General features: G+C 42.3%; 1 protein-coding gene across 1 annotated transcript in view; it reads right to left on the bottom strand.

The window, feature by feature from the left end:
• Positions 1-1,081: 1,081 nt before the first annotated feature.
• The window catches only part of LOC309551739 (vesicle-associated membrane protein 3-like), a 72,970-nt gene continuing 59,614 nt past the window's right edge, over positions 1,082-14,437 (bottom strand). Inside the window, exons 4-5 of the mRNA XM_082252428.1 lie at positions 8,697-8,748; positions 1,082-1,388 (exon numbers count right to left, since the gene is read on the bottom strand). Coding sequence (XP_082108554.1) covers positions 1,372-1,388; positions 8,697-8,748 — 69 coding nt within the window. The 3' untranslated portion in view covers positions 1,082-1,371. The remainder of the gene's footprint in view (positions 1,389-8,696; positions 8,749-14,437) is intronic.

Genomic DNA, 14,437 nt, shown 5'->3' with positions numbered 1-14,437 from the left:
ATGTGGCATGGGCAGCTTACACATCTGGAAAGGCACCATCAATGCTGAAAGGTATATCTAAGTTCTAGAATAACATATGCTCCCATCCAGACATCATCTGTTTCAGGGAAGACCTTGCATTTTCCAACATGACAATGCTAGACCACATACTGCATCAATTACAACATCATGGCTGCCTAGAAGAAGTATCCAGGTACTTAAATGACCAGCCTGCAGTCCAGATCTTTCACCCATAGAAAACATTTGGCGCATCATAAAGAGGAAGATGTGACAAAGAAGACCTAAGACAGTTGAGCAACTAAAAGCCTGTATTAGACAAGAATGGGACAACATTCCTATTCCTAAACTTGAGGAACTTGTCTCCTCAGTCCCCAGACATTTGCAGATTGTTACAAAAAGAAGAGGCGATGCTACACAGTGGTAAACATGGCCTTGTCACAACTTTTTTGAGATGTGTTGATGCCATGAAATTTAAAATCAACTTATTTTTCCCTTAAAATTATACATTTTCTCAGTTTAAACATTTGATATATCATCTGTTTTATTCTGGATAAAATATTGAAATTTGAAACTTCCACATCATTGCATTCTGTTTTTATTCACAATTTGTACAATGTCTCAACTTTTTTGGAATCAGGTTTGTAGATCAGACCAAAATGAGGGACAAATGAGGAGGAAAGAGGGACTTTGTTCCAAATCAGGGACAGTCCCTTGAAATCAGGGACAGTTGTGATTTATGTCCATTCTATGCTCTCCTCTGCAGCATATGCAGCTGGAAGTAATCGGCACTAAGAGTAGCTGGGAAAACAGCTAATCAAGCATGCTCTGTGCTTGATTAGCTACAGTGGAGGGCAAGGGAAACATTGGGGATCCAAAAGAATCATGATGTCTCTATAATGAGTGCCTCACTTAGGGGACATGCAGCTCTAAAAATAACAGGCTTCATGTGCTTCCTGGATGTGAACCTAACTGTTAATATGTTTTATTTTATATTTACCTGACTAAATAAGAAAATATTTTTTAAATTGTAATTTTAATCCCAAAACCATTGTACGTCTAGAGAAAGTCAGTAAGACAATGATATGGTCAAACCCAACAACTTTGTTTTATTATATTTCTGGCTGCACCATCATCTCAGATCACATAGCAAACTATTCCATATATCAAACATAAAATGTCACCATGACAGAGTTTAATTGCACTCAAAATAAATCCATCACATTAGTATTTCTTCTCACAATACAAATTATTGCCAAACAATGGAAGTTTAAATATTGATTTCCCTCTGTAAGGGGAAGGAAAGTGAAGCACAAGTGCCAAAAATGGAGTAGTGGTGAAGAAGGTTTCAACGAAGAAACATTTTCTACAGCATCAAGTGCAGAAATAAACTGAAAAAGACAGAAAGAAAACAATTAGAAAGTATAAAAATTAGCTGAATAGCAGAGGGTAAAGCACAATAAAGCACAGCTATAGTCAACATTGAAAAATATTCCATGTATTCATAGGAAAACAACACAAAATAGTGGTCTTCTTCCAGGAAAGTGACAAAGCTACAGGGCCTGAAGTGAATTCAATGAATCTTTGCCACCTTCAGCAGCTACTCAAGGTACACTGAGAAGGGGTGTTACCAGCATTGTCACTGATAACACTCTCCAACCACCTACCAAATAACGCCTGAAACATGATCCAAGAGGGAACCCTGTATCTGGAAGAAGTGAATCGGGACGCCATCTTGGATCCCACCTCCCAGCTCTGGTGGACTGAATACCTCAGTGGCTCTTGTGATAACGCCACAAGGAGAAGGAGAAGACATTGTGCTACCTAGGAGAAGGTACCTAAAATAATCCTTGTTTTTCCAGGGGGTGGAAGGATGAATTACAGTAGGTTACATTTTTGGGGCAGAGATTAACGTTAAAGCTGATTTGCTGCAAACCTTTTATTTAATTTTAGTTTTCAATTATGAATAGGCATTTTGTCAAGTTCATCTCTTTCTGTGACTTCATTGCAAAAATCTTTCTGCCCTTACCGACTGACTAACACCTCTTGACCCTTCCACAATCTATACAAAATTAACGGTAAATAAAAATTGACTTGACATGCATTTAAACATAAAGTATTTCTAAATCAAGGACAGCTATCAGGAGAAGTGTCTGTTAGAAATTGCCAGAGAAGAAAAGCAATGCATGAAAATATCTTTTCATTTTTTTTTGGGGTGTGAGTCGGTGCAGTTTGCTGGCTGTCCAATAGATGGATTGGTTCTCAAAGTATTGCAAAGTTACTCCTTAGTGATGTAATGGGTGTAGTTAGTGCCCATTTAAAAGCCAGGATAGGAGGAGCCGGAGTCTATTGGGGCATGGGAATCAAACACCCCACATCTATGTAGATTTAGTCAGCACAGCCAAGGCCCTGCATAGGGCAGAAGTCCCTGGGTGAGTCCAATTACCCAGAAGAGCCAGCTGTAGTCATCCTGTCTCACTAAACATGGTCTAAGTGGACTGAGAACATGATCTAACTGCAAAAGGCCTTTTAGGCCAGGCCCAGTGTTCTCTGTTGTGAGTACTAATGCCCCTGGGACTTGTAGTGACACCTGGGTGAAGTGTACATAGTCTAGAGGTACAGCTGCAGCTGTCCTGTCCCTGGAACAACATTCAGGAATCATGAGCTGGACGCACAAAGCCTAATTGGCAAGTCAGAGCTTTCAGAGTGAGTACTAATGACCCCGGGGAGTAAGAGACTAACATTAGAGAGATGGGTTCAAACACAGTGGTGCTCCCAAGGAAAGGAGAGGAATATTTAGGGAAGATGTCTTAACAGTGATGTACAATGTGTGGCTTTTACATTTGACTGGTGCAAACCATCCGCTACATGTCATTGGCAAAGTATGCCAAGCCACACTGGATAGTATGTCTATGTGATGTGATGTATCATGGTCATCTTTCAAGTGCAACAGTGCAGAAATTTGAATATTTGTGTGGACATTCCTTTCTTGTAAACATAAAGGCTAATAGCTGGGAATGTTGGGGGAAGGCCTATGGCAAGGAGTTGGGAACAATAAGGAGAAGGCGAAATAACTACCAGCAGTGGATTGTTTTCCAATCCAAGAAGAAGCAGCTGGGGACTTTAGCAGTTGGCACCAGCTCACTACTGATCAGAAGCCCCCTTACATCTGACTACATAACTCTGTTAAGCTGGCCTAAACCTGAAAAATGTGGTTAAAACATTTGGATCAGAAATTCTAAAAATGGCTTGTCTTACCATTCATTGGTGCCTTCACAGACCAGACTAATTTCGAACAATTTATCATTGGAGTACCATGTCAATGTCATTTGTAGAACAAATATTCTACTTCCAGGTTAACATTGACATGTGCATGCACATAAAAGATTAGCTATGATTTTTCTCAGCCAGGAGCAAATTCAACATCAATAATTAGAAATGTGTTTGTTTCCATTAGTTTGACAAAATTGAAAAATTTTACAGGTGTAAGGCCAGCTTTTGGCATTCAGGGTTAATAACCAAGAACTGGCTAGCCAGAATGACCAGAAGTTTTGAAGCGGGTTTGTGTTTAGCAGACAGCATGATCCTGAGAACTCATTCTGTGTATCTGACAGTCATCTCTTCTAGAATGGGGACTTTGGTTGACCAAGGTTAAATCCTAAGTGCAGCCAAAATAAAAAAAAAAAAAACAGAGCAGAAGAGACATAACTTACAGTCAGTTAGATGTGTCCCTTGTACTAATGTGTCTTTTTTTAGTTGAAATTCTCCTCCGTCCATGCACCCCCACCCCTGTCACCATAACCTTCTGGTTTGGTGAGGGTTAATACAACTAAGGGGCTATCGCAGGCTCTCATCAAGGGAGCCCGACTATGGGAACCAGACAAGGGAGCCAGACTACCCTTTCACCTAGCTGCTTCATTCAAAGAAACTATACTTCAGCTTTCATTAATCAAATAGGATCTACAAATGTAGGGGTGTTTTGCTTTTCTTCTATTAAAGTTTCTTTACATTATAAGCAAGGAAGCTTAGACCTTTGTGATCTAATGTGCTTTTACTAAACAAAAAATGCTGTATTTACAAACTGCTACAATTATAGGCAAAACAATACAAGACTGGTAGGTATACATACAACAAATAAAACTTCCTTTCAAATAAGCAGAAACTACGGCCTGTAAACAGTAGAAATACACTAAAAATAAGACGCAACACAAGGGGGCGGACCTTTCAACCATCTGCCCATCCTCCATACATACTGTAGATGTTGTTTTATTCATTTCAGCTGTAGTGCTGTTTCTTTGAATGGAGCAGCTTGTTGGAAAGGTTGGGCATAGTTGGGCACTCTTGATGAGAGCCTCTTAATTGTATTAACCAGGGCTGCGCTGGGAGATTACAGCAAAAGAGGGAGGGGAGGGTTTGGACAGAGGAGGATTTCAACCAAAAGAACATGCATCAGCAGAAACACATCCTACTGACTGTAACTTATGTCCTTTGTGCTCATTTTTCTTTTTAATATTGGCTGTACTTAGGCTTTACTGATACAGTATTGGATCTGTTTTCTATTTACATTCACACTGGTTTTCTGCATTTGTTTCCTCAACAACCTCCCTTTTTCCCCCTTCCACCCCCTGCTCCGTAGCAGCCACCGATGGCTCATATAGCTATAGTTGTGCCACTATTATGTTCAATTGGTTTAGTTGAAGTTAAAAATTATTACACTAATAATAATTTAAAAAAATGATATATATGATAATAATGTCTTGAAAAGAGTCTGGCTATCTTATAATATTCCTATCAAAAAATCAGAAAAGTCTCAAATCAGGTCCTGGTTTGAGCTGCCATGCCATGGAAAAAATACATTTTTGTTACTTGTTCTTTACAACTTAATGCAACTGAATTCAATACAGCCCCACCAAACATATTTAAATGAACCCAAGACAACACTAGTTCAACTGCATAAGGCTAGAAAGATTTTACAGAACCATTTCCAATTGGCAGAAATCCAGAACCATTGATACACTGTCAAGTAGCAGATATCCAATAAGATTAATGTATACATGTCACATAGTCCTTAGGTGTATGACGAAGAACAGTATGGTGACAATTAAGGATCTGCAATCATCTTCGGATAAGGCTCCATATAATTTTCAGGATTGGTATACCTCAAATATAACAATCACATTTTAAGCCATTCATGTAGAAATGCATAAAATTCAAGTTGTTGTAGTGCACTCTTCTAGTTAGGCTGCTAGGATTAAATTTTGTTTTTGGCTCCACTGTAGTGAGAAGAGCAGAGCTTGCTTGTTTTGGACTGTTCAGGGTTTCCTGAGCTAAGAGTTTGATTACTCTCACCTGCCTCTGAAAGAAGTTTCCAGAGCACAGGGCAGGGAAATTCAAATTATCAGTTGAATATTTATCACACCCCAGCCAATCCCTGGAAGGAGGAATTCAGAAGGTGAGTGGGGAGGTGATAAACGTGCAGGAATCCTAAGCAGTGTTCTTCTTCCTCCAGAGAGGGTTCCAGTTCTCTTGGGGCTGCTGTCCCTGGAGACAAGAAGCTGCTTGGGCTGAAGGCCTGGGAAAGATACCGACCCTTCCCTGCTACCTCCAGAAAAGCTGTTTTTGGAAGATTAGAAGAGAAGTTAATCCTCCTATCGTTGTTACTGGTTCTTTTGGCATATCCTGTGATTCTTTGCCCCTCTCCTGTTAAAGTTCTCCTGTTAAAATCCCTAGCCTGCATTATCAGAAAGCATGGGACTGATTGTGTGACTGGCAGACTTTGTACTATTTGGGAGAACCTAGGCATATTCCAATGGCTCCTTCAGGGGAGAGAGCCACATGTGGGAGCTTGTCAATCCAGGATTTCCAAATACTACATGCTGCCATTAACTATAGCAACTGACAAATGATTGTGACTTTGGGGTGGGGTTTCTATGGGCTGTTAAGTGTTGGACTCTCAGCACAGGAGAGAGTTGCAGAAATGCCTAACCTGTGGTTCCCTGAAAGAGACTAAGTTTTTTGCAAAGGTAACAGATGCCAGTGAACTGAGAGTTAATCTGCACAGCAGATGAAGTCCAGTTTTGTGGGAAAAGCTTTGGCACCAGGGCAGTCAGTGAAAAAGGGCAGAACTACAAGCCGGGTCATGTGAGCTTAGCCTGCCATGGAAGACTAAACACTTAAAGTGCAGTGAGAGCTCCAAGTTGGCCGAAGTTTCTTTTTTTTTGGTGTCGGGTGGTGATGACAGTGGGAAGTGCTGGACTGGATGGCCAAAAGGCAAGGGATACTAGGGGATGCTTAGTGCACCATGAATGCTTTGTGCTGTGCACTGTAAGGGGATCCAAGTATCCATACCTGACTTATGGAAGCTGCCAGAAGCCTAGGACAGTCATCCAGGTATGGAGCAGCTGGGGACATTGTAGAGAGCCATTGCTGGAGCTACTACCCAGTAATCTGCCACCAAACACCATCAGGATAGAGTGGAATACAAGGGTATTTCATAGAGGTATCAGAATTCCCCAGAGCAGCTGCAGAGAGGCATGAGCCTCTGGATGCCCCCATCAAGCTTAAAGAGCCCTGTGATGTCTTCAGGGCCATGACTGAGGACAATGGACCACTCTTGTGAGAAGAGAACTGTGACCAGTGAGCATTGTTTCTGTGTTTTCTAGTTCTTTTCTCACTGATTGCAGGCTGTTGATTTGCATATATGAAGGAAATCTAAACTGTTGCCTAAGCTAGGTGGCAGCCTGGAACAAATGTCCTTCCATTCTGTGATACTTTATATGTGATTTTCAGAGGGGATCCTCTGCCTTCATTACTGACTGAAAAAAAAAACAACAACAACCTGTCTGTTGCAGCTAATTTTTCTCATTTTATACAATGCTTGTTTTTAACTTTCTCCAAGGATCTCCAACACTGTGGCTAAGAACTATGGGGCCTATTGGACTCTGGTGCTGCAAAGCTGCCGTAATACGGTGTTGCACTCAAGTTTAAGGTCTACTGGACTTTAGGGTACAGAGCCAGTATTACATTTTTTTTTTTTTGGCAGTGGTAATCTAGACTATGCTAACCTGTAACTACTTAACTGATTGTAGATAGTTATTTAGCTTGTTAGGATGTGTTTCTGGTTTCTTTCCGGTCAGCTGAGACCATCAATGTGTCACGTTATTTTATAATTATGCTAATATATCTCACATATACTGTAGGTTTTTTGCACTGTTTATTTTTTGGCCACTAGATTGTGGTAAAATACTTTATGGACTTTAAACTCTATACCTCAGGGTTATATACTGTTTATATGTCATTGCTTCAATGGAAGATCATCTCTGTGGAGACAATCCTCCAACACTAGATTGAAATGTGGTATGCACATTTCTGATTTTGAATAGCAGCAAGAGATATGTACTTTAGATATCGTTTATTGATGCACTAATAATTGTTATTAGTCAGTGGTAGGGCTCTACCAGATAGGCAGTATATAAATATGTGATTGTAGGAGTACCTGTCACATGGTGACTGATTGCCTTGTGACAGCCTCAGTGTAAACCATTCAATGTGAACTATTTTTACAAATTCAAAGTTCTTGTATGTGGAATACCACATATACTGTTGTAACTATAGTAATGCTTATTTTCCTTTCCTGTGCCCTATTATACTAGAATACTCTGCTCTAGGGAGCAAGATCTTTTTGCAGTGACATGGCCCATGAGGACAGGGCCATATTTTTAGTGGGGGGGTGGGGGGGGGGGGGTGTAGCGCCCTCCTCTAGTTGGGCTGCTAGGATTACATTTAGGTTTTGGTGGTTACTGTAGTGAGTGGAGCATTAGTTGATTGTGTTGGTCTGTTCAGGGTGTCCTGAGCTGAGAGTTTGGTTACTCTTACTTGCCTCTGAAAGAAGCTTCCAGAGCATAGAGCAGGGAGATTTGTCATGCCCCAGTCAATCCCTGGAAGGAGGCATTCAGAAAGTTGTTGGGGTGGTGATGAATGTGCAGGAGGCCTGAGCAGAGTGTTCTTCTCCCTCCAGGTAGGGTTCCAGTTCTCCTGGGACTGTTCCCATTGTAGGCAGCTCCAATAAGGACAGAAGCTGCAATCTGAGCCTCAGAAGCTGCTGGGCTGAGGGCCTAGGGAAGTTTGCCTGAGGATTACATTTGCTGAAGGGCACTGCAATCAAGTCCTGAGTCTGGAGAAGGCGACTGTTATCTCCCTCACTAAGGATCTACAGTATATGTAAATGCTGAGTGGAAGACAACTCGTCAGACACTGTGAGTAAAGACCTTGCTAGGGACTGTTAGTTGTGCAAGTGCTTTAAAGGAACTAAGAGCCAAAGGTTGCTATATGGACATCTGCTGTAGGGTCCTAGATATACTTGCCATTCCCTGTGACCTCTAGAAGATTAGAAGAGAAGGTTGTTACTGGTCGTTTTGGAGTATTTAGTGATCCGAAGTCCTTCTCCTATTAAAGTTCCGCCGCAATAAATTCTAAAAAGACATCCCCTAGATTGAGCCTGGATTTTCAGTGTGTGTGGGACTGGGCTTGTGTGACTGGCAGGCCCTGTACTATTTGGGAGAACCTAGGCATATTCCAAGCGGCTCCTTCAAGAGTGAACACTGCTTCACGTCATCCCATATACAGTAGTATGACATGAAAAGTACAAAACAGAAATATGGAATAGTGTACTTAGCTTAGGATAGGCTTCACATACTTACTTATAAGGATGATGAACAGTAGTGCACACACCACTCCCATGACAATCATCATCTGTGGAAAGACACAATAATTGACTGACACATCCTACTGCTTATGATTTATGTTCTATCCCTTTAACTATCAAACTTGATGAGAGTAGGAGACAACTGATTAATATTTATACATAACATTTCGCGCAGTGCTTTACAAAGATCCTCAATGAAGGTTTCTCTGCATTTTCTTATAGGGTAACTTGCTTTTATTGATGTTGTACAATAGTTTTTTAAAATTTGTTCAATCAAATAACAGAGCAATAGAATACACATCACGGTATCACAAATGTCTCCACATGTGTGGTAGATTTTACATACAGTATAAGGGAGTTTTGTAATGTAATTATTTTGAATCTGTATGTATAGCTATGAACGTTTTGGGTTTACTTTTGGATAGAGTATGGTTCAGGTTATAAAGTATGTCCTTAATGTATGCCATGAACACATACAGTCCTGTATACAAGTACCACTCAGATGTACATACAATCTTCATGTACACCAGCTTGGCTACTGGCAGCATACTGTATACACCATCTGTGCCTCCTAGGCTCTAAATATGCCCAGTTTTTATGCCGTATGGGCCAAAGTGCCCATGTGCATGAGGCCTATTGGAAGATACTGGAACAAGAAGTCGAAGAAAATTCCCCGAGAATCAAATATAGCAATAAAAACCTGACAGAGGTTTTAATCCATTTCTACTCTATTCAAAATTCAAAAAAATAAAAAATATATTCCACTGCTAATTTTTATTTTTTTTAAAAGTCTGGAATTATTAAGGCTAAATTGCCAAAAATATCTCACACCACCCATTGGTACACTTAGGTTAAAACCCATCTCCAGGAAACCTAAAAACATCTCCCTTGGAGTGGATCCTGCACTGCTTATATAGTCTATGGGGACAGTTAAAGTAGGGTTATTTACCTGACCCTTCTTTCCCCTGGTAGACAGCGCTCCCCCATGCTTCGGTGGTGGACTGTCCCTTGGCGTCCTCATGTCCAATTCAGAGCTGTGGATCCTGCGATAACCTTAATGTTGCCAGGGGACTTTAGACCACTGGAGCATGTGGAAGAAAAGAATGTGGGGTCCTGTCTAGCACCGCAAAGGAGCCAGCGGGAGAGGGGGGATCAGGTTATAAAGTCTACTATTTCCAATCTTCTAGACAGAAATGAGCAGTTAGGAGAATTTCTAGGTTTCCTGGATTTCAGCTTTAACCAGTTGCCATCCACCCTCCGCAGTTTTATTGTGGCAAGGTGGCTTGTCTGTGCGTACCGACTTAACTGTACATCGGTCGTGAGAGGGGCCAATGATTTTTGGCCTGGACCTGGTGATCAGTTCTGACCAATAGCAGAATGTCATGTGCCTGTGTAATGTAAACACAGGCACAGGAAATTATGCAATTTTCTCTCCTGGAGCCCTTTTCGGTTCCAGCGTGAGAAAAAGGAACATCAGACAGTGAGTACACAAGCACTACACTGGCACCAGTACACATAAGCACATTTGTCACCCCCTGATTACCCCCTAGTTAACCCTTTCACTTCCTGACACAGTCTCACTATATACAGTATACAGATAATTTACTGATCACTGTATTAGTGTCACTTGTGACACAAGTTAGTGTGAGAGGCAGTTAGTGGTAGTTTAGGGGCAGTCCCAGGTAGGTTTAGGGTACCGCAATATATCCCCTAATAAAGATTTAACCCCCTGATCACCCCCAGTTAACCCCTTCATTGCCCTGTCACAGTGTCTCTATTATAGTGTACAGATCTTTTTTCTGATCACTGTATAAGTGTCACAGGTGACATCAGTGTCAAGGTGCCAGGAAACCAGACCACACGAAGATGCAAGTAAAAAAAGCAGTTTATTAGAGTAACAACAATAAATGCAGAGCAAGAGTGAGGAGCGAAATCAGGAACAGCCGGGGTCAAGTCCAGAGTGGTTAGTCATCCAAGCCAGGATTGAGTCTAGAAGCGGGTAGCCATCCAAGCCGGGGTCGAGTCCAGAGGCGGGTAGTCTGCCGATGCCGAATCGAGAGCCAGGAAAGTCGCCAGCCAAGCCAGGTCATGCATGGAGGAACATGGAGAACAGAAGACTGCTAGCAGTGATGCAACTTGGAGCACAAACAAAAGGGCAAAGGACTGCAAGCCAACAGGTGATATATATAGTCAGGTGTCCAACATCATCAATGAGCACCGTCCAGGCAGCAGGCAAGTGATGATGCAAAGAGAGTTTATAAAAGACAGAAGTCTGCATATGTTCAAGGTGAACAGGAAGGCAAGGTAAGACCTTGCCAATCAGTTAGCATTAACGTTAGCGTCAATCCAGGATAGCGTCAGATTGCCGCCGCATATTAAGTAATACATTTTAACCCTTTGATTGCCAGTGACACACACACACACTTAACACCTCCATTACTAGTATAGTGTCTGAACAGATCAATATCTTTGATCGGATCAGAACTATACTAGTGTAGTACTGCCCTTTTGAGGACTGCTGAATTCTTCACCTCTCGGATCCTGTTAGAAACTGCATGCAGAAACGTAACACTTTACTTCCTGGCTCAGTCAGTTAACAGTCTAGGGGTTTTGGTTGTTTCATTATCAATAGGGATGGAATGGGAGAAGGGATAGAGTGGGATACTCCGGAACTTGAACTATTCACAATTCTGAGGACTTCTATCTGAAGATGCAGCCAGGCTGCTAATTTCACCTTGCCACTAGATGAATTGTAGATACTGAGTCTCTGAACAAAAGACTTGTTTGCACACTATCTTCAGGGTATTTGCTTTGCACCCCCTTTCACTCCACCAGCTGACACCCGTCCTCTGACTACTCTACTCTGGGGTGGCTCCCTTCCTGGTCAGGCCCTTAGACACAATCCCCTGTACTCAGGATACTGTTTTAACAGGTTCTCCAGTGTCTTAACCCCTCTAGTCAGCTCTCCTGGACCTCTTCTGCTCCTTCCTTCTGGCTCACTAGGCCGACTGCCTGTGATCATATACCAACTGCTGCAGAAGGGGAGGTAGCCACCACCCTCCTTCCGGGACTCTGCTCACCAGCCAAAGACCCCAAGCACATGTGCTCCTGGCTTTATACCACACCCCCAATGCACTGAGACAGCAGTCTGTGCCAATCACTGGGGTTGTTTCAAAGCCTGTGTACCCATTGGTCAGGTTTTCCCCACTGTCCTAAATGCCTCCCTATTGGACCAGTGTGAAACACTCTCCTAGACCAGATGAATCACACACAAAGCACCATGAGCAGACCTAACTCACAAGCAATAGAGAATTTGCCTGCTGCTCCTCTGATAGGCAGACAGAGCCAAAACTATACTCACCCTCTAGCACCTACCTAGGAGGCTGCTACACTAGCGTCCTCAATAGTTTAATATAGTGTTCCCAAAACACAGCATTAGCAGGATCAGCCCTGACACCTGCCAACACCTGTGTTTAGCCCCTCCACCCAGCCCCCAAGAAGTGCAGTATCAGCAGAATACTGTAATTTCCAATACACAGCACACTAGTCAGGCCTAATCTCTGCTAGCACTAGCAGTTACATTTTTTGGTAGTGGTTCAAACAGTCCTTGACAACCAGGTGCTTTTTACCCGTGAGTTACACTAGGTACCTATACATTTATTGTCTAAAATGTCCAAACAGAGGTACACTAGTGAAGAGGCCTACACAATACTGAGCATGACAGATGAGAGCAATGGGGAGTCCTCACTGTCAGAATTAGGCTCAGTATTGGAACCTGTAGAGACCAGCCCCACACTGACAGATAGCTCTGATGACGTAGTAGTGGTCCCTGCTAAGGTCAGGCATACCGGACCTCGTTCTTCTGTTGCTGGGGTGCAACAATCGCAGGATTCTCATATGCAGTGGAGTGTCGGTTCTAGTGCCGCTCAACCTTCTGGTGAACTGCCAAGCACCAGCGGCCTAGTACATCCTGGTTGAAGTCAAACCAGCGCTGCAGTAACACTGGGTGACGTGGCAAGTCCCATAAGTGTAGTTCGAACTGGTAGGGGGGGGTTAAGCACAAGTAGTGTCCTGCAGCCACCAAGAATTCGAAGACAGGCCTGTAGAGCCCATAGTGTCCATCCTGATGCGCTTGCAAATCTTGATTGGGAGCCCACCACTCATGCAGCACCCGTACTTCCCCCCCATTCACTGGCCAACCCGGAATTCAGATAGAAACAGCCAATTTTACTCCCCTTCAGTTTATGAGCTGTTTTTCATGGAAGATCTGTACAGATCTATTGTGAACCAAAGCAATTTATATGGCGATCAATTTATCGCTGCAAATCCAAATTTGACCCTTGCCAGAGAATTTGCATGGAAAAATATCACTGTTTCTGAATTTAAAACCTTTCTAGGCCTATCCCTCATCATGGGCATTACTAAAAAGAGTGAGTTGCAGTCAAACTGGTCCACTGACCCAATTCATCATATGCCCGTGTTCACTGCTGCCATGACCAGGGTGTCTACTTTCCAAAAAGGGGTCATTTGGGGGGTGGGGGGGGGGGGGTTGTGCTATCTTGGCATTTCATGACCTCCAAAACTGGGATAGGAGGTGAGGAGTTAAATCAACAATTTACTCCTTTAGAAAGCCTGAAGGCGGTGATTGGTTTTCGGGGTCCCGTACATGGCTAGACTGCAAAAAAGTCTCACACATGGGGTATCCACATACTTAGGAGAAGCAGCAGAATGTATTTTGAGGGGTAATTACACAAATACCCATGGCATGCATGAGTAATATAACATTTCAATGACAACTTTGTGTAAAAAAAAATATATACAGTATATATTTTTTTGTCATTTTTTGAATGCTTGTGACAAAAAAAAAAAAAACTAAATATTCAATGGGCTCAACATGCCTCTCAGAAAATTCCTTGGGGTGTCTACTTTCCAAAAAGGGGTAATTTGGGGGAGTTTTATACTGCCCTGCCATTTTAGCACTTCAGGAAATGAAATAGGCAGTCAGAAAGTAAAAGCTGCGTAAATTCCAGTATATACATTATAGTTTTTAGACGTTAACTTTTGCGCAAACCAATAAATATACGCTTATTGAGATTTTTTTTATCAAAGACATGTAGCTAAATACATTTTGGCCTAAATGTATGACAAAAATTTAGTTTATTGGATATTTGTTATAGGAAAAAAGTAGAGAATTTAATTTTTTCTCAAAATGTTCAGTCTTTTTTCGTTTATATTGCAAAAAATAAAAACCGCAGAGGTGATCAAATACCACCAAAATAAAGCTCTATTTGTGGGGAAAAAAGACATAAATTTAGTTTGGGCACAGCATTGCATGACTGCGCAATTAGCAGTTAAAATCACGCAGTGCCAAATTGTAAAAAATGGCCTGGTCATTAAGGGGGTAAAACCTTCCGGTCCTTAAAGCGAAGTTCCGCGCCCCTTAAAAAAAATTAAAAGTCAGCAGCTACAAATAATGTAGCTGCTGACTTTTAAATAGTAGAACTTACCTGTCCAGGGAGCCCGCGATGTTGGCACCCAAAGCCGATTTACGTATCGGCTCTCGGGTGCCGCCGCTGCCATCCAGGGTAAGGGAACCTGGTGGTGGAGCCTTTCTGCTTCACTGCTGGTTCCCTACTGCACATGCACAAAGCGCGCTGCACTTTGTAATCCGCCCAGCGGCGGAGGAAAAAGGAGGGGGCCGAACTTCCGAGGGACAGCGCTGAGGAGCTGTCTCCC

Source organism: Pelophylax lessonae (assembly GCF_965119305.1).
Source record: "Pelophylax lessonae genome assembly, chromosome: 3".
In the NCBI taxonomy this organism is placed as follows: domain Eukaryota; kingdom Metazoa; phylum Chordata; class Amphibia; order Anura; family Ranidae; genus Pelophylax; species Pelophylax lessonae.
This window is presented reverse-complemented; position numbering and strand designations above follow the sequence as displayed.